This window comes from Aptenodytes forsteri, unplaced genomic scaffold (assembly GCF_000699145.1).
Source record: "Aptenodytes forsteri isolate BGI_AS27 unplaced genomic scaffold, ASM69914v1 Scaffold280, whole genome shotgun sequence".
In the NCBI taxonomy this organism is placed as follows: domain Eukaryota; kingdom Metazoa; phylum Chordata; class Aves; order Sphenisciformes; family Spheniscidae; genus Aptenodytes; species Aptenodytes forsteri.
This window is the reverse complement of record NW_008796042.1, coordinates 1,953,624-1,973,428: the sequence shown is the minus strand read 5'-3', so window position 1 is coordinate 1,973,428 and position 19,805 is coordinate 1,953,624. Positions and strand designations below refer to the sequence as shown.

Genomic DNA, 19,805 nt, shown 5'->3' with positions numbered 1-19,805 from the left:
CATTTGTTAATACTTCTTTGTGTCTTGCAACAGTTGTCATGGCAGTGGTGGATCTTTTCAGAAATACAGGAGTGCAATCTGTGACCTCCAGAAATGCAGTGTATTGCTTAGCAGTAAACTTAGTCTTAGCATAAGTAACTGATAATGAAGAAACATTAACTGCTCTGCTTATTAACCAAATAATAGGCCTGAGTTATAGTGTAAAGTGCTGCTATAAGTGTCTAGCCACAAATCTTGGGTTTTGATTGTTTTTTGTGGGTTTTTTTGTGGTTTTTTTTTTGGGGGGGAGGGGGTTGAGGGGTTTTTTTGGTTGGTTTTTGGTTTGGGGTTTTTTGGGGTTTTTTTTGTTTGTTTTTTTTTTTAGCATAGGCAGTATCTCCGTTCTCCATTTTCAAGTTCAGGGTTTTTTTTAGTGAGAAACTATAATTGTTTTAAGGGTACTCAAAAGTCATTATTTTCTATCACTGATTGTGTGAAATCTTCTGGAACATCATAGTTCATACAGTTCTTCACGATATTCAATCTAGATCTCTTTAAAAACGCTGTTTTTCTTCTTTGTCTCGTTATTTAGTGTGCATGTACACGTTTCAAATTCTATGGCGGCTGTATGTTTAAGAGTCTGCTGTCACAGGGAATACCGCTTTGTAGTTGCACAAGCATTCTGAGCTGGCAAAAGGTGGCTCTGCCCTTGAGAAAAGCAATCCCGTGCCACTGTGCCCACTTTTGCCTTCTTGCCTCTGCTCTGCCCCCTACCTTGTGTTGACGCAAAGATTTGCAGGGCAAAATCTGCACCTGGTGGGCTGAATCGCGGGACTGATCTGACCGAAACAATCGCTAATGTGATGGCTAAAAACTCAGAACAAACTCCCTGCTATGTCCTGTTTTTAAGGTACTGTGACTTGAATGGGGCTGACCTTTTACTGACAGAATGACTGTAGATTTTTAAGGAATGGTAGGTGTTTAATTCTTCAATCCTGCAATAAATTTCTGACCAGAGACAGTGTGTAGAGTTTGATTATATGAGGACAGCAGAGTCTAAATGCTGACTAAGGATTACAGTTTTCTAGGGTTGAGACAGGGAGATTTATAGGGGGCTCAGGGAAGGTTGAGCTTTTAGTCTGTTTTTTAAGGAAACAAAGCAAATACAATCTTGCTCTGCATCATTCCCTTTTTGAGCTTCCGGTAATTTCTGAGTCCAGGGGCTCAGCTGAGACATATTTGGAAGACTGAGATAATTATGTTTCCACAAACTTTGTGAAAATTGGCAGATAGGCGAAGATCCATACTAACGCCTTTGCTGAAGAAAGCGTAGGTAGAACTTGCCGTTGTAGCAGCCTGACAGCCCAACAGTATATTTGCCGTCTGGCCAGCTGGCCTTGAGTTAAGGTTAACTCCAGGTGAGCTGGTACTCCAACAACTCTGGCCTAGGGTGAGTGTCACATGGGACATACGGGGAATCGCAATCACTGCTCTCTGGGAATGGGAAGTGTTTGGAAAGGACTCTGTCCTTAATTCATCTCTTATGGAATAGTCTGTATCTAAATGAACAGATTTATTCAAGTATTTATGTGAGGCATCGACTTTATGTATTCTATACATGCAACATATATTAATTAAATTCTATCTTACATTTGGAATAAGCCTCACCAAGGAGTAAACTATACACTGGGTTAAGATAAATTCTTTGGGAGGTGTTAGCTTTACAGTATTGGCATTACAGACCAGAATTCTTGCTTACTTTCCTAAATCCGTGTTCAGGTACACAGATATATGCACGTGCTTTTTTCATGTTTTCTGAGTACTAATAGTGTTCTTAAGATTAAAAACGTTAGCAACTTAGCACTTGTGAAAATAATACACTGTAAGTGCTAGTTTATATATCTAAGGATGTTTTGGCATCCTTATTTGAAAATGTGGATGTTTTTATAGTTGTTTATGTTCTAGGAAAAATATCTAAGGAAGAGGATTAAAAACTTCATAAACTGCTATGGTTTTGCCTGATCAGCTTTATCTTGTCACGACAGTAAATCCTGTGTTATGTTATGTTTCTCCAGAATGACAAAGGGCAGATTCCAGCAGATGTGGTTCCTGATCCGGTAGATATGCCACTGGAAATGGCAGATGCAGCAGCCAGTGCAAAAGAAATCAAGCAGATATTGCTGGATGCAGTGCCTCTCTCATGTGACATCTCAAAAGCCACGATTCCAAACTATGATCATGTCACAGGCAAGGCCATGCTTTTATCACTTGGCCTGAAACTGGGAGATCGCGTTGTTATTGCAGGACAGAAGGTATGATGAGCAACCTGATACTATCCTCATAATTTCAGGACAGTCAATTTATTTATCCCTTTGGAGACATACCTCAACTCTGAGGGTGTAAAGCACTTTCTGGAAGGTATGAACTCTGGATGGCAGTAAGAATCTGGTTACAGACAGTAATAGGCTGAACAGTTATGTGTTAAAGAAAGTGAATACTATGAAAAGCTGTTTTGACAGGCACAGTCTGCATTTTGTATCTGTAAACAATTTTTTAAGTCTCCTATAGTACATCAGCATGGCTCAGCTTTTATTAACATTTTTGGTGTCACATCAAAATGATGGTAAAATTTACAGATTACTTTGTGAGTTGTGCAGCTTTCAGTTATGAATACGCATTCATGAATTACTCCTGATAGTTTCCAGAAGGCGGTAAAAGAAAACTTTAATTCTGCATAGCCTGTAGTAACCCAATTTCACTGGTGCAATGCAGCTAAAATTTTTGAAGCAGTGCTGTGCCAATGGGGTTGTTACGTGGTTCTGGGGAAGTATAAGAATGTAGCCAATACTGGTCCAGCTGCAATGTGAATAGCTGTTAAGAAGCTACCTTGCTAGACACATTTTAAAAAATGTATTTGAAAAATGTAACATTGATATTGCAGTTAGCATTCATACCTTTTATTTGCTCTGATAGCAAGGGCACTGAAATGATTTAAGAGTGCTGGAACTCTTAAAGATTTCAGATATTTTTCTGGTAAATATTGAAGGCATTTGTGAGCAAAATTTTATGTTTGAGTACCTTTAATGATTTTTCTAGTATAGCTTCAGATTTGTAATTATCACAACTAAAGTGTTCTAAAGTGAACTCCACCGAGAGTGCAAAGCAGCTTCCATTCTGTATTTTCATTTGGCGCGTTCTTGGAATTGGGTCAGGAAAAGTGAAGGAATCACTAGCTGTGCAGAAGGCATTTTAATTGAAGTACGTACAGAAGCCGCTTATTCTTTAAAGACAGTAAGAAGTTCATGGAAGTTTCTTTTACAGAAAGCCATTGCACAGTGAAAGCAAGGGGAGGTGATGTAACTGCAAGTTAATGGAGGCTTTATAGCAAGAAAGGGAAGAAATTAGTCCTCTTGTGTATCTTTCCTCCAAGTAAGGCCCATAGAACTGTTTGTGCTGTAATGTGCTTACCGTGTGTGGATAAAGCTTCCTGGGTTTGGTTACTTTTTTTTTTTTAATTGAGTATGCTAATACAGTGTTTTTTGAGAAATTGGTGGAAGCTGGTTTTCTGCTGCCAAAGGCCAGCAGGGCTTTCCAGCTAGCTTTTTTTAGGGGAGCCAAAGCTGTCATGCGGCAGGTGGGAAGGAGGAATGTGACTGTGCTTTTTGGTCTTCCTTTTCCACGTCTGCTTTCCTCCCTTCCTTTCTTTGTGTGCGAGGAGCCGTTCTGCGTTACTCCCACATCGTTTCCCGCCCACTTTCTCCATTTGTCTGAATGGAGAAGTTGATCTCAGCCCTGTCTTCCCCTCTCCCTTGATACTCATAAATGTGTGCAGGGTGGAGCAAAAGTGAGAGCAGGATGATGAAAATGGTGCCAAATTCTTAACCTCCTCTTGGATCAGTTCTCATTTCCAGAATATGGAAGCTGGGACGAGGGCACTGGAACGGCAGCATTTTTACAAGCAATGTTTATGGATTCCTGTTCTCTTTCCTGCTTCTGCAGTCTCCTAACATATCAGCTTTAATGAAGCTTGAAAGCCAAGCATGGTAGATGCCAGAGGGAAAATGGATTCCTCTCTTGATGCCTACTGCACCTGTCATTCTAGTTGTCTTACAGGGTAGAAAGCTGTGTAAGCAGGTGTTTATGCGTACATGATTTGGGGTCCCCCAGCTTCACCAGCTCATGCTCAGGTAGATTCTATGTTACTCAATGAAATGTGAGTGCAGGGAAACCAGTAGCTGGAAGAAAACTTTTCTCCTGTTCCTGCCATGTTTCTCATGTGCGAGATGTCTGCTGCTCCTTGCCTGCACAAGTCCTAGGGCTTGTGCAAAACTGGGGCCTCCGTTTTGCCGTTGCCACCTCCAGTTAAAGATGCTGGTCCCTTCCCTCTGCTCGGTAGGTGCCCTTTGGCTGGTGCCTGGAGAGGGGAGGAATCTGTTAGGCTGCTTGGCCAAGCTTCCTCCGGCTGAATTTGGTCTCTGCGTTGGTAGCTAAAAAGTCTGGGTCTAGATTAGTGTGATGTACCTGCCTATAACAATCAAGTTTAAAGGAGGTCTTCAAAGAAGAATAGGCTCTGGGTCGCGTTTATTTCTTTACAGAACATTAAGAAAGAGTAGCTGGAAGATTTTATAGTAAAGGAAAAAAATGGTTTCTGTCTGTTTACTCTCTGAGGGCTGGATTAGACAGTGAAGTCATAGTAAAAAATGAATTAATGGTATTAAGGTCTCATGAGATAATGAAAACTGAGCAACTGAAAGATCAAAGGTTTTTCTTACTAAAACTAATTTAAAAATCAAATATAAAAATGAATTTAAATCAGTGTTAAATGCATCTCTGTTAGTTATTCCTCCCTCGTTTGGTTGAAGTGTGTGAGCTTATAATGTATATTTATGGAGGCTGAGGTCCACCAGCAAGACTGGTCTGTCTTGATATTCTTGATATACTTATCTGTTCAGAGTCTACATAGTATATATTGAAACAGCACAAAAATGTTGTAACACTTGCTGGCTTTTAAAATTTTGTTTAATCATGAGGAGGGAATAAAAGACTTACAAATTTTTTCCAAATCAAAAATTAAGTATGCTCTGAAGTTTACCCTTTAACCTTTGCAATATATATATTAAAAAAGTATATATACTTATTTATACACACACAGATATATTTATAGAATTTTTTTATCTAGTATTTCCATGGAAACTCCCGATTCAGCAAGGTATCTAGCCATGATTCTAGAACTGTTGGTGTGGAAGACACTGAATGTAAAACTTCTCGTTAGGCATATACTCCCATACCTTGCTGACTTGGAGTTGTATTGTACAGTGGTGCTTACTGTCTAATTCTTGTCTGTTGTGAGATCTGTCAATAACCACTGCCTTTGTTTCATACCAAATATATGCAGAAAGACTAATACATTTTGGAAAACGCATTGGTTGGCATTGAAAGATAGGAGTTTCAATAATCAAGGGAGATTGTTATGTTTGTATTTCTCTGTTCTGATCAAAAGCTTGGAGATGACTTGCTGTCTCCTTTGTAATCTGTTCTATGTTCTCGTAAACAATACTTGTTTAACAAAGTCATTCTGTGTTGATGCTTTTTGCTTTAGGTTGGTACGTTAAGATTTTGTGGCACAACGGAATTTGCCAGTGGTCAGTGGGCTGGCGTAGAGCTGGATGAACCAGAAGGAAAGAACAATGGAAGTGTTGGAAAAGTCCAGTACTTCAAGTGCGCACCAAAACGCGGTATAACCTTTATTTTTTTCTTACATTTTTTTAAAACCTGAATTTTAAAAAAAGTGTTGGAAGACATAGACCTTTTGGGAGAATAAAAGCAGATAAAAAAATGTGTTGCTTTTCTTTTTAGTGCTTTGTTTGTTTGTTTTATTGATTCTTTTAACTGTTCCCAGTGTTTTGGCCGCAACTATTTGCAAAACCATGGAAACAACCAACCAGCCAAAATTTCTGGTTATTTCTGGTTATTTCCCTGAAACTGTGAGATAATAGTCTTTCCTGTTTTTCCATCTATATTGTTGAAGCTATTTGCTTGTGTTGTAACAATAATGGCCATGTTTCTTTACCTGCTTTGCCTTCCTTTTTAAGAGATTCACACCTGTAGTTGTTTTCTAACTTCCAGCTTGAGGTATTTTAATTGATATTTCAGGGACAGTCATGGTATACGAAGTCTTGCGTTTCTAACAGTGGAGACTGAATGTTACCATTAGGACAAAGATTCTAATTGATAGTTTTACTGACTTCCTGAATTACTCTGTTCAAGTTGCTTGATAAGCCTTTTGGTTTCAGTGTTCATTTGAGCTAGTCCTTCCTACCCTACAAGTGCTTTGACAGCATAGCAAACCATCATCGTGGCTGAAAAAAAACCCCTAAATTAATTGATGTAAGAGATAGCAGCCAGAAAGTTTTGTTACATTAACATTACCCCTGGTTCTTTTTTGGCACACGCAATTTTCTCTCCAGGTATCTTTGCACCTCTTTCTAAAATAAGCAAGGCTTCTGACCACAAAAAAGGCTCTGTACGAAGTTCTTCCATGCGGTCTTCACCTTTGGTCAAATCCAAGAAAATAGATGTGACGCACATAACTTCCAAAGTGAATTCTGGTGAGTATTTTCTTGTATGTTGAGACAGGATTGAGATACTAATCTTCAAGAATTAGCATCGGTCATGTAAATCTTGGTATTAAAATACTTGTTTGGAATTAGTTCATCACTTGGGATGAGAAGGTGATCTTTATTAACTACGTGTTCTCATTATTAGAAATTCAGTAGCCTTTAAACTAGTACTGAAAGGACGTTGTGTCTAGTTGCCTGGTGATTACAGTGATCTGATGTATTAATGGAAGCCTTTATGTACTCTACAAAAACAAAAGTTCACCACAATATTTATTCTCGAGCCTTTAATTTCTGGTTGGCTGCGATATCAGTTAAACATCTAAACTTAATGTGATTTCATTTAGTAAGATCTTCCTGGGTAACTTGAAACATCTCACTGAAATAAGTGAAAATCTAGAAACTAATCTATATACAACTTTATGTATAGAAATTAAAGAAATTTAATTTATTTTCTGGCAAAATGATCAAGGAACTATTTAACCGATCGTGTTTTATCTGCTCATTAAGTTATCCGAGTAAAACCAGAGGCAAATTAGAAGAGAAAGGATGTCCTTGTAATACGGCCTCGGTCTACTGATTGGAGTTACAGGCTCAGTCCCTGGCTCTGGCTTAGTCTTTTAGTAATTCATTCAAGTTGCTTAATCCTTCTGTGTAAGTTTCCTCCTTGTGAAGTAAGAATGATGCATCTCTTTTCTGTCTGTTTACGTTCCAAGGTTTTTGGAGTACAGACTCTTCCCTGCTGCGTACAGTGCCCGCCATGCATAATCTGGCCCCGTGTCTGGCTGGCTACATGATAATGTCATTAAATATATTACATTAACATTTCTTTTGCCTTTCGAACCCTGTTTAGGTGACTCATACTAAGGCAGCACAGCTTAAGGGATGGAAGATACGCATGCTTTCTCATCGAATTTACTTAAGCACCCTAAAACACTCCACTCTTTACCAGTAATTCGCAGGGTATAGAAGCAATGTGCCAGGCTGGTAGGAGAGATGCATTTTGGCAGCATTCTGGATGATTTATGTAACTCTTCTCTGCATAGATTGAGGGGGAAGTAAGCCCTAATTATGTGTATTTACAATTAGCACAAGATTTAAGGTACTTATAAAAGGAGATCCTGCATAAAAAGCTTCTCAGAATAACCGGTTTGTTAGGAGTATTGCTCAGGAGCTGGTCTAAGCTGCACTTTTTCTGTTAAATATTTTTCAATGTTTGATTTTGTTTGTTGTGAACTGTTTGCAACTCATTAAACTATAATGGAAAGGACTGTTTCCTTTGTCACAGACGGTGTGTTCCAGACAGTTTAGTCATAAACCATCCTTTCTGTCATAAAGGTGCATTTCTATCTTTGTAAATTTTAAACATTTGATACTTGCTTTAGGTAAAAATCAGAGTGCGTTATGCATCATCTGCCCAGCAGAGCTTACCTCCACTAACAGTAATCTGGAAGCTGCTGTTTATAAGATGTTCTTGCGTTGAAAGGTCCGTTAGAATTAATGTGCCTGGCTGATTCACTGCCTGGAGTGGGAGGGTAAAGCTGCAGAGACAGAACTTTGTTTTGCCGCGTTTGCGTGCATCACCAGATCACATTTCTTTCCCTTAAACTTCATTCCTGCAATACACTGGTTTGTAATGATCCAAGAAAAGTTAATATGCTTTTTGTAGATATGGTTATAAACTGCAAAGTAAAATATAATACTGTATAGAGATTTTCAAATTTGATTTGTTTCTACTGGATTTGAATAATCCATCAGATTGATGATAATAGGTCTTTTTCAAGTTTTTAGAAAAAGGATTACTGTGATCAAATTGAGAAATGTGTTATCAGTCACAAACACTAGGTTTTTTGATCTGATGCCTTAATGGCTAAACCATAAAATTTTGGAAAACACAGTACATTTGCAAACTAGTTCAGTCCCTGTAGCTGAATTAAGCCGAGAGATGTAGTTAAATAAAAAAAAGATGTGATTTTTCTTTCATGACGGGGAGGGGATAAATCATAGATAAGCTTGTTCTTCATTGAGTTAGGGTAGGAAACTGTCAGAAATGTAAAATGACTGTTCACAAATTATAACTTACGTGGCAATACTAGTTCATATGCATATCACAACATTGCTGCTCTACAAGTTAGGCTCTTAAAAATCATACTGGCGTACTTACTTCATTATTTGTAGACTGAATGAAGATTTGGTCTCAAATCTCTCAAAACTTTAATGCAGAAATTGTGAAATTAATACTAGTGAATAGTATACCTTAAATACTATAAAAGTGAATGTTGTGTGTAGAATAGATGTAAATGTTTGAAAGATTTAAGTAAAACTCCTTCAATATAAACATTAGTATTTTGCAGACAGTTTATTGTTTGGCAAGATAGTTTGGGTTGTTTTAATGTGTTAAGGGGTTTAACATCTGTGCTTATCCATCAAAACAATTATGCAGTTTTGTTTTAGCCATTTATCAAGAGTCTAAGGAACTGTATAGTTTTATCTGTTTTATCCATGCATCCACTAATCTGCAGATCTGTCCAATTGTTTTTGTACATGACTTTCCTATAAAATTGTTGTTCATTGTTAGGATGTATATATTTATTTGTATATATTCTTTTTATAGGCCTAAATGTGGCAAAAAAAGACAGTGCTTCTGAAACCAACTTTAACAGGGGAAAATCTGTACCTGCAAAAGACGGTAACTGTTTTTTAACATCTTGAGAAAAATTTTGGGTAGGGCAGAGGAAGTATTATTACTGCCTTACCTCTGCAAAAGTCCTGTATCTACACCATAAAAAAAAATTGCCTTGCCTGTCTGTATTCAAGTCCCAGGCAGGCTGTACACATTTAGTTTACTAGGAGTGATTTGTGTGGATGTTTGGCTGGCATTCTGTGTTGGTTTGGTAACAGCTTCTATCCAAATACATGGACAAGAATATAGACAAGCCCTTAAAGCTGAAAGCTGTCTCTTAGTAAATGACCTTACAGAGGACCTGCAGAATTACCTTCTTAGGTTTCTGAGGGAGACCTTTTGCCCTTTATCATTACTGCTTAGATTTTGAAGAACTGTGCATGCGTTCTGTCGGAATTTTTATTCTCCTACATCGTGTTCAAGTTTGTGTAATGAAGTGTTATCATCTAACAGCACTTAACAGTCTTGGCATTGTATCATGGAAGACTCATAATAAGAAATTTCAAATATGAAAAACGAAACTCTAGCTTTTTAAAAATTTCCTTTTACATATGAATCATTCTCTGCCATTATCTAGTTTCAGAATTAGATAGTGACTTCTACTGCATCGGTATTTTGTGTGCTGAACTTAATCATCAAGGGACCTCACTATCAGGGGTGTCTTTAACAAACTGTAAAAATCAGGTCTCCTTTGAGGTTTTGTCTATAAAATCACACTACAAGTGTTGGTAAAAGCAGTATTTCTTTGAAATAATTTGAAGTGTGACTTTGAATATACTCTTTTCAAAGAAAAGCATCTTTTTATATCCTCCATCAGTGAACAGTTGTGAGGAAGAGACTTGGGCAAGAGACGAGTGTGAGGTATTTAAGCACTGTCCTACATGGTACTTTTTCAGAGGTGAGCTAAGAAAGTTTTGTAGACAGAGTTTTTTCCAACATTTTGTTCATGGAGGGCACTTAATGGCTTGTTCTTCAGGTTCTGGTCACAGAATGAAATTAATTGGCAGTACAGTGTCTCAGTTTGATGGATACAATATGATATCCGCAATTAATAGGACTCCAAAGGCTTTGCAGGCTGTAAGTGATGTGGAGTGAAGCCTCACTTTGGGATCTGGTGGTTTAGATGATACTGCCATAAGGCAGGTGCAGAACCTCTAGGAAAATCCAACATCCAGCTTAGAAAGTAGCTGTCAGTGGTTCTCTGTCAGACAGGAAGGCTATTTCAGCTTGGGGTTTTCCTGGAGATGGTGCTGAGTCTGGTAATTGGTTGCTAGTTGGTTTGGGGTTTTTTTTGACACTAGGGATAGAGAGTCTGTTCATGAAGTATGCAGATGATGCCTGGCAGATAGTTGACTGGCTTAATATTAAAAAACCCCCAACCCTCCCAAAAAAAGCGTTGACAAATTGGAAAAAAGGTCTTGGGGGGGGAAAAAAGATGCAGAAGAGTAAGGACAACTACAAAGTTATGCAGCAAGGCTGAAGCAGTCAACTGTATAAACAGACCCTGGGAATGACATGCTTGGTAATAGTTTTGTAGAAAAGGACATGGGGATATTGAGTATTACAAGGTAAACGCAAGTCATCTATGTCATGCTGTTGCAAAAGGGGAAACATACTGGAATGTATAAAAAGGAGTGTCAGCCATGAGATAGAATCATAGAATCATTAAGGTTGGAAAAGACCTCTAAGATCATTGAGTCCAACCGTCAACCCAACACCACCATGCCCACTAAACCACGTCCCTAAGCGCCTCATCTACACGTCTTTTAAATACCTCCAGGGATGGGGACTCAACCACTTCCCTGGGCAGCCTGGTCCAATGTTTAACCACTCTTTCAGCAAAGAAATTTTTCTTTAGTGATACTGAGATACACGAAGTGACCTGGATGCTTTGCTTGGCACAGGTAAGGCCTCAGATAAAACACTGCATCTAGTTTTAGACACTGCATTTCAAAAAAGGTGTGAATCAACTGGAGAGAATTCAGAGAAGACGCCACAATAACTGGAGGTACAAAACATGACTTAGGAGAAAAGACTGATGGAATTTGTGATTGTGTGATTAAAAAGACAGAAGATTAAAGGGATAAACCAGGAAGCTTTCAAATACGAAGAACAGTATAATCCATTCTGCATGTGTAACGAGAGTAAGAAACCTTGAGCTAAAACTGTGGTAATTTAGGTTTTATATTAGGGGGGAAAAAACCCTGTAACAGTACAGATAATTATGTGGTGAAATACATTGCTAAGGAAGGCCGGAGGTCTCCCTGATGGGAGGCTTTTAAGAACAGGTCAAACACTCACCTGGCGGGAGTGATATTAACAAATAGTTGTTTTGCCTGACAGAAGAGGAATGGATTATAGGACCTGCTGAAGTCCCTTCCACTCTTCCTTCTCCCATTTCATGATTTCCCACAAAATGAAGCATTTAATGACGGGTTTAGTTTCTTTTAGTTTCTGTGCTGCTGCATCAGCAGTTTTTGCTGCATTCATGTCAAAGTGCTAGGTGGTCAAAGTGCTAGGTCATCTGACCTTCAGTGAATCCATCGCTGGACTGACTTCTAAATAGGGACTTGTAGCATGCATTCGCAAATGCACACGTATATTTATACCTTGGACTTGGAGTTGAGTTCTGCCTGTTTAGTCACCATTTATTTAGTAATTTGCATTTTCTTCATTGTAGCATAGCTGCAGCCAATATCTCAGAGCCTTTAGATTTCTGTCCCCAGATACCTAAGCTTTTGCTTTGACCCACTGCATTCGCCTTTCTGCAGTTCTTTACTGTTTCACCAAATTGGAGGATTAAATTATATTGAACCCTGTGTCGATATTGAGGTGCTTTGTGAAGACTAATGAATTAAGCCTCTCGGAATTCTGGAAAGTTTGATAAGCAATATTATATTAGTTTTTCACATTGAGAAACTGAGGGCATAGACACGTCTTGCTGTACCCTGCCTTATTTTGGGTAGAAGGGGGTAGGAAAGGGGAGAACTGGGGAGAGCCTTGAAAAGGAAGGAGGAAAGCTGAACATATGTCTTATCAGACAGTTTAGACATCAGGGTTTGCAAAGGGAGATAAAAGTGATGTATCTCCCATTCTTATTTTATAGTACAGGTTTTAATATTAATACAGTATGTAATGGAATATAGTAGGCTTTAATCCAGACAATAATTCACTCACATAATATCACCTTCCTTCCGCTTCTCATCAAATGTTTAATAGGCTGGATGCCCAGAGTGTGGTGGTATGATCTCTTATTACTAAGGCTCCCATATTTTAATAAGTATCGGTGGGACTGTTTAGAAAAACTTTCACAGAGTAACAAAGGGGGCTTTTGGAGACCTCTTCCAGCACTAAACTATCACCTTACTCCCAAGGCAGGGTCAGATGCACCTATGTCATTCCTGACAGGTGTTTGTGTAAATGCTGCTTAACAACCTCTAATTTTGGCTCTTTACTTTGTATTCTGCCCACTATGGAGAACAGATAACTGCCTTCTTACAGAAGCTTTCCCTTCTGCTTAATCTGTCCTTTTCCAAATATGATCTCTGAAGGACTATTTCCATTTATGTCTTTTAGGTTTTCCTGTGTACAGCAGCTCTTCCTCATCTACTACCTCCTTGGAAGGCAAACAGAATTACTGCAAGAAGCGGAACTCAACTAGCAGCAATAAAAAAGCAGTGCCTAGAGCGTCTTCTGCCTCATCTAAAATTAGTGCTGGTATGGTCTGTTTTCTTGAGGTGTGTTTCCACAGGTGGAAGTTTACCGCTGTATTGAATACTTATGTAGAACTGCTTGTGCTGTTTCAGAATCTGCGATAGTTCAAGAAAGACACCTGGGAAGTAGTTTAACCATAAGCTTCAGTTTGGCAACTTTTAAAAAGTTTTTTAGAACATTTTCAAGGGGAAAACTGTTCTTGCAGTTGGTCAGTGTACCTTTCAACTGCAGGGAAAAGGCTGTAGTCCACAGTTTTCATGCTGAAGCAAAGCAATTCTTTGTCTAAGCAAAATTTGCAGTGTGTTGCCATGTGTTAAAGGTACGCTATGTTAAAAATAGATACTCTATTTACCAATCAGTTGGCTCACTATTTAAGACTTTCTTAAATTTTAAAGATACAATGTCACTCATCTCGGTTCTTGCTCTTCTGTTGAACAGAGTTGTATAGTTCTTCTCCGGCTGCAAGGAAAAATCCTTTTGATGAAGGAGAAATTCAGGTTGGAGACAGAGTGCTGGTGGTAGGACAGAGAACAGGCACTGTTAGATTTTGTGGGACGACAAAATTTGCACCAGGTATTTGCAATACTCTTTGTGTATGTCGTAGAATCAATATGGAATAGATTACATGTGAGCACATGAACATTAAGAGAACTCCATCTTTTTACTCACTCCCTCCAAGAAAAATTTATCTAAATTTACTGGTTTGTTTCAAAGTTCTTTCTCTCCTGTGTTTATATGTGAATATTTTTTACTTTCAATGCAACTGCCAGGAAAAAATAATGGTTTAAAATGTGACTTTTACTTGTCCACTAACATGGCTTAATTAGGAGAAATATGTTGATGCTGAAATGGTAGGTATTGTTACAAAGCTTTCTGAAAATTCTCAGTTTAGTCTCCAAAGTGATGTATAGTTTATTGAGATCACATGCCTTTACTCCTTGCTTTTTGTAGTAAGCCTTTTTGACACAGCTCATCTCTTGCAATACTGGTACTCTTATGTCCTATACCTGTCTCATTCTTATCTTCTTGGCATCTTTAAGAGGGTCATTGTGAACATTTAAATCTTAACTAACAAACCTTTAGGTCACAGGACAGATGAAAAGTTACAAGCATCTCAAAAAGCCCCAAACTCTGCCACCATTTTCTCATCCTTCTGCGTTTCAGCTCCTCCCTCCCTCCCTTCCCCTTGCTAAAATACACATTGCAGTGAAGCCAGGTGTTTTCAAATGGAAGCAAGTTGTTCTAAATTATGGAAACTAACTTCTGAATACTATTCTTTTGTAACCAAATTCTATGTTCTTTATGTCTAATCCTCTTATTGCAAGAGTAATGCAAAAACAGTTGGTAAGTATTGGTGTAAGTACCTAGTTTAAATGAGGTCCATTTGATTGATACGTAAGCGGCAATACTCTGTCTTGATACTTGGTGGCATCAGTATTTTAAAAAAAATGTTAGAATGACAGAATGCGAGATTGTGGTACAAGCGGCGTACTTCTTTCATTCTCGCCCCTTTCCCCAATTTCATTGTAGGCAGTCCTTGCTTAAGATACTGCAATTAACTGATTCTACACTTTCATGTGATCACTCGTACCTTCATGTTGTTGCTTACAAAGTAAACAATGAGGAAAGGACTGGCTTTCCAAATTTAATCTAACAAGTGTAAAAATCAGAAAGCTGTTTGACAGTGTAAGTCTCCTCCCTCTCCCCCCAAGTTAGGGAACAAAATTTTTTGGAGAGAAACATGGTATTGTAAGAAGTGAGGATGGAAAGATCACAAATCTTCACCATTTGCAAAACCAGTAACTTATAGAAAATGTTACAGATGCATTTTTAAGTATCTCAATTTTAATATGTATCAAAGCTCTGGAAGTTCCCCAACCTTTATTTCTTTTGCTGCAATGCAGATCTTTATTTAATTCTAAAAACAGGAAGGGGAGAGTTTCTGATGTACTGAGCCCTACTAATTCATAAGCTGTCCTTCCTGCGTTTCTTGAGCTGATAATTAGAATTACCATTTTATCCAGTGCCTTAGTACCAAGTGACTTGAATTAAATTTTGAATCTTTTGGGGATGGATAGCATAAGGACTGCTAATGGAGTATGAAATTTAGCACCTTTACGTAATTAGCTCACATTTATCACAGGTTACGAGTGATCAAGCTTATTAACATCTTGGTGCTTATTCAGTGTTCTGTTCAAGATGAATTGCTGGCCAGTTCCGATTCTTAGACCCTTCTCTCAATATCATACAACCAGCCTTGCAATTTGTATTAATTATAACTTGCTAGATGGAGAGAAGGAATGAATTAATATCAAAACTTTAATTTTACTGTTGATGATCTCAGATGAGGCATAAACCATGTGGTCAGAGGACTAAAGAGGGAAATGTGAACCAGCACTGCTCTTCTTTCCTGTCTCCTTTTTGTCAAATAGCCACTGTTATATTCAGTAACGTTCTGTTTGGCTTTATTATATATATCAAGGGTTTTACCTTTTCTATATTAATTAAAATGTCAATAATTTTCTCGAAAGCATATAAAAATGGTGAGATAATTCTCTTTAGATTTATTATGGTATAAATTTTTGCATACTTACATAGATAATAAAATATATATATTATAAAATAACTGTCTAGACGGTTTCTAACTAGAAACTGTTTTCCTTGATGTGGGTGAATGCCAACTGTACCAACTGTCTAGATGAAGAAAAGCCTGTGGTGTTTTGTTCAAAACACCGTGATTTTACTGTTTTGAAATGTAGGAGTCTGGTGTGGAATTGAATTGGACAAGCCTCATGGGAAGAATGATGGTTCCGTGGGAGGCGTTCAGTACTTCAGTTGTCTTCCCAGATACGGTATATTTGCACCACCGTCTCGTGTACAGAGGTAAGCACTGAAGCTGTTGCAATGTTTGGGTTGCCAAACGCTTTCTTAATACGTTTCCAGTGGGAAACAAAGTTTTGCAGCAGATAGGGAAGAAATAAATGTTTTTTTCTGCTAATGGAAGTTTATAACCTCTGTTAAAAACCTGGTGGGTTTTAGATCAGCTTTTTGAAAGCAGAGTATAAGTCGGAAATGCAGCTCCCCCTGTTTCTCTTGCAGCCACTTCAAGTATTTTCATTCCAGGGCCTCTGTTTCTCATACAGTCTGCGTTCATAAAACCTTACTTTCATGACCCAATCCTGATGTGCTGAGCTAAATTTGGTTATAAAAGGAAGTTGCCCATGGACATGACTGGAATCACTATTCTCATTCCAGCTAACTGCACAGAGGAACCAAAGCATCCACCACTTTGTAGTCACTTTGTTAGGTTTCAGGAAGAACATCTGAGGAATGCTGTGCTCTTTCCTCCTGTATTTGTATCTAGTTACTCTGCCAGACATGTTCTTGCTTTTCTTTCTCTGAATATCCTAGTTCAGCCAAGCTTTTAAAGAACTTACCTCAAAATTATACATGCTTTCTTGCTGAGTAAAAGGCAAGTAACTTCAATAAACTAGTTTGCTCCAGGCACCTCTTACGTACCAGCCTGATTACAACTGAATTGTTAGTGTCTCTTGGGGGGGTGGATGGGGAAGGGAAAGAATCAGAACTTAATCAACATTTGACAAGAAGGACTCCAGCAATAGGTTTGTTCAGAGTTGAGTTGAAATGACTTCTTCATTGTGTTATTGCTTTTCAGGCTAACAGGTTCGCTGGATTCTCTCACAGAGACTTCATCGAGTAAAATAAATCACACTTTTCCAGGTAGGAGCGTAAGACACTGTGATTTGGCTTAGGTAGCCTACTGCAGGCTACCATTCTACAACCAGAACCTACTGCACAAAGCCCACTTCTCTGAGAGCACAGCAGATTTTCAAGGAACCCAAATGCCAGCCAATAGTCTGTCTGGTCCCTTCCTAAAAATGGAGCCTGCAGCAGGAACTGTGGAGTACTATGTTGTTGTTAACCCTGCACTGGCAGAAATAATTATGTCAGAGTTAGGATTGTTGACACTCTTCTGTTATTACTGTATTGCATTCTAATCAGAGTCAGCCATAAATTGAACCTGCTCCTTAATCTAAATTGACATTGAAGAAGGGATCAGGGTAGGGAGGGGTCCGTATGAAATTACTAAAACTTCTGTGAGATACTTGAAGTAGTTATTCTTCTTTTTCCTTACCTAAAGCTTTTTGTGAAAAGGCTGCTTCAAATTACCCTTGTTTGGTTTGTTTAATTTCATTTCTGTCCTCTGAAAAATTTGAACATGCTATGGACACTTATTTTCATGAGAAGTTTCATCACTTATTCTCCCCTCCAGTTTGGAAATTGTGTAGCAAATGTAGTGGAAGCAGTGTAAAAGAAAACACAAAGAATGTGAGTTCAAAAGGTTTTGTTTTTTTTAAGAAGTCCTACACAGCTTATTAACCTTTGCACTTAGGTTTTAGACGCAGTCTAAGCACCACTTCTGCATCTTCACAAAAGGAGATAAACAGAAGAAACTCCTTTGTTAGGTGAGTGTCTTGAGTTTAAAATGTTTGGGTGGGCTGGCTGTTAGCTTTACTGTTTCTTGTTCAAAAGAAAATCTTTATGCATGTATGATATCTAGACCTTTACATGTTCATTTTTTTTCTTCCAAAATGGACCAGTAGTAGACTATTTTTCCGTGGGTATCCAGGAGTACAGTCCTTGGATTCAGGTTGGCATTAAAATTGTTTTCCAATGTTCATCACTGCATATTCTCCAAATTCTTGTATTTTCACACTGCTGGGTGAAGTTCAGAGGGTCTTGTTAAAAGACTTCACTTTGTCCTGGTGATCCTGACTGACGCTTGCACGTTACAAGTTGTTTTGGCTAAACTCTTTCAAGCCCCAAATAAAATGCTTTGTGCTGCTTAATTTGCCAGTGCTATCACCTACAAGTATTGTAGATCCTAGCATCAGGTGAAAGGAAATCGGTTTTTCAAGTATTTCAGACTGCCATGTGTACTAGCCTGTTAATGTTATTTATTACATGTTTTGTTAGTGACATGAGATCAAAACCAATTTTTTTTTTAAAAGGGAGTTGAGGTTTTTCCTATGCACTTCACTGAATTGCAGATTCGCCCTAGGTGTTTTGTAGAAACAAGACTCTTTTTTTCCCTTTTTTTTCTAACTAGATCCAAGAGCTCTGTGTTACGGCGCAGCTGGAGTAATACCACTACAGCTAACACTGAGGGACCAGTGAAGCTGCATGAAGGCTCTCAGGTTCTTCTGACCAGCTCCAATGAAATGGGGACAATCAGGTACATTGGTCCTACAGACTTTGCACCGGGGATATGGCTCGGACTTGAACTCAGAAGTGCCAAGGGAAAGAATGATGGCTCTGTGGGGGAAAAGCGCTATTTCACCTGTAAGCTGAACCACGGGGTCTTGGTTCGACCTAGCAGAGTAACCTATCGTGGGATTAACGGGGCAAAACTTGTAGATGATATTTGCTGAGCCAAAATGTGCTCATACAATAGGGAATAAGTATTTAAAGCACACAAGACCCCATCTAGAATGCAAACTTATTTTTAAATTATTATATATATAAAAAAATAATATGTAGATGAAAAAAGTTCAGTCGCATTAAGAAGTGAAAGCACTGTTCTGTTTCTCTTAGTGAAACAGCCCTTGCCTGGGAAGAGTTATTGCAAAAGCATCTTGGGTTTGAGATGCTGTATTATTTGAATAATGTTCCAGTTAGAGACTGCGAGTATCTCCAACGTTCTCTAAAGTTGCTTTGTGATTCATGCAGTATTTAAACGATTTTCCTCCATGTAGTAATGAACTGATAATGCTTTGCGCATTGCCTGCTTTTGACAGAGGAGGTGGTTAATGAGTGACATTACTCTGGTTACCAGGCACTTTGTCAATTCCAATACCAGCTGCTAGCAATAAGAAAGCAAAAAAAAAAAACCAAAACCCTTTTTCAAGCAGTTGTGAAGTATTTTTACACTTTATCATTCAGATCCCTCCTCTTCTTTCCCCCTCCTGTTCTCCCCTCCAGAACGCAAAAGGGCTGATAAATAGAAGTATTTGCGGCTATTCTAGTGAACAGCAGCAATTAAATAAAAGGCCTTTAAAAAGCACAAATATGCTGCATGTCAGTCTGTATAGTGAAAAGCACTTTTTGTTGTATGCATTTGTAGAAAGAGCTACATATAAGAAGCACTCTTTAAAATAATGCACTTTGCACTCTCCCGGAGAGCTTTCCCTCATTTTTAAAGACTTTTTTTGTTTGGTGTGCTGCAGGCTATGAGTATCATCACAGTTTTTAAATGCAAATAAACCCAGAGTGGAACTATACATAGTAGCCTCATCATAAAGATTAAGTCTGTATAAATACAGCATGGTAATTCCTGCCAGTGGTATGGATTATATGCAGGTTTTTCAAGCAAGCAATTAACATTATTTGATTCGTTTATGATACATGTTTCTTCTTGTTTCCTTCGGAACAGTTTCCAGTATAAATTTCTTGTAAGAGTCTTATGATAAAATTAAGGATAGTGTTAGGTACAGCATTGTAACACACCTTGATGAGACATTATTTGCATATCAGCCTTTTAAAACAGCTAATATTTTGTCCATGTTTTAAACATATAATGTATTTTAATTGCTCAGCATATGTAAACATTATCTTATCAGGATGGTTTTGTGTTCCAGAACAGTCATTTTATTCTTAAAAAATCTGCTTGCTCTTACCTACTTGAAGAAGTGACACTTTAATATCCTATTTTTAGACAGAATTCTGCTGCTGTTATCTTCTTTTAAATACTGCTGTAGCTATTTTTCCAGACCTGTATTTAAAATAATGCA

At 38.2% G+C, this 19,805-nt stretch overlaps 1 protein-coding gene across 2 annotated transcripts in view; it reads left to right on the top strand.

The window, feature by feature from the left end:
- The window catches only part of CLIP4 (CAP-Gly domain containing linker protein family member 4), a 30,295-nt gene extending 11,765 nt beyond the window's left edge, over positions 1 to 18,530 (top strand). For both annotated transcript variants that reach the window (XM_009285573.1, XM_009285574.2), the window contains exons 8-17: positions 2,055 to 2,291; positions 5,579 to 5,714; positions 6,447 to 6,587; positions 9,211 to 9,285; positions 12,856 to 12,996; positions 13,432 to 13,566; positions 15,753 to 15,876; positions 16,670 to 16,734; positions 17,408 to 17,480; positions 18,125 to 18,530. In XM_009285573.1, coding sequence (XP_009283848.1) covers positions 2,055 to 2,291; positions 5,579 to 5,714; positions 6,447 to 6,587; positions 9,211 to 9,285; positions 12,856 to 12,996; positions 13,432 to 13,566; positions 15,753 to 15,876; positions 16,670 to 16,734; positions 17,408 to 17,480; positions 18,125 to 18,446 — 1,449 coding nt within the window. In that variant the 3' untranslated portion in view covers positions 18,447 to 18,530. The remainder of the gene's footprint in view (positions 1 to 2,054; positions 2,292 to 5,578; positions 5,715 to 6,446; positions 6,588 to 9,210; positions 9,286 to 12,855; positions 12,997 to 13,431; positions 13,567 to 15,752; positions 15,877 to 16,669; positions 16,735 to 17,407; positions 17,481 to 18,124) is intronic.
- Positions 18,531 to 19,805: the final 1,275 nt, after the last annotated feature.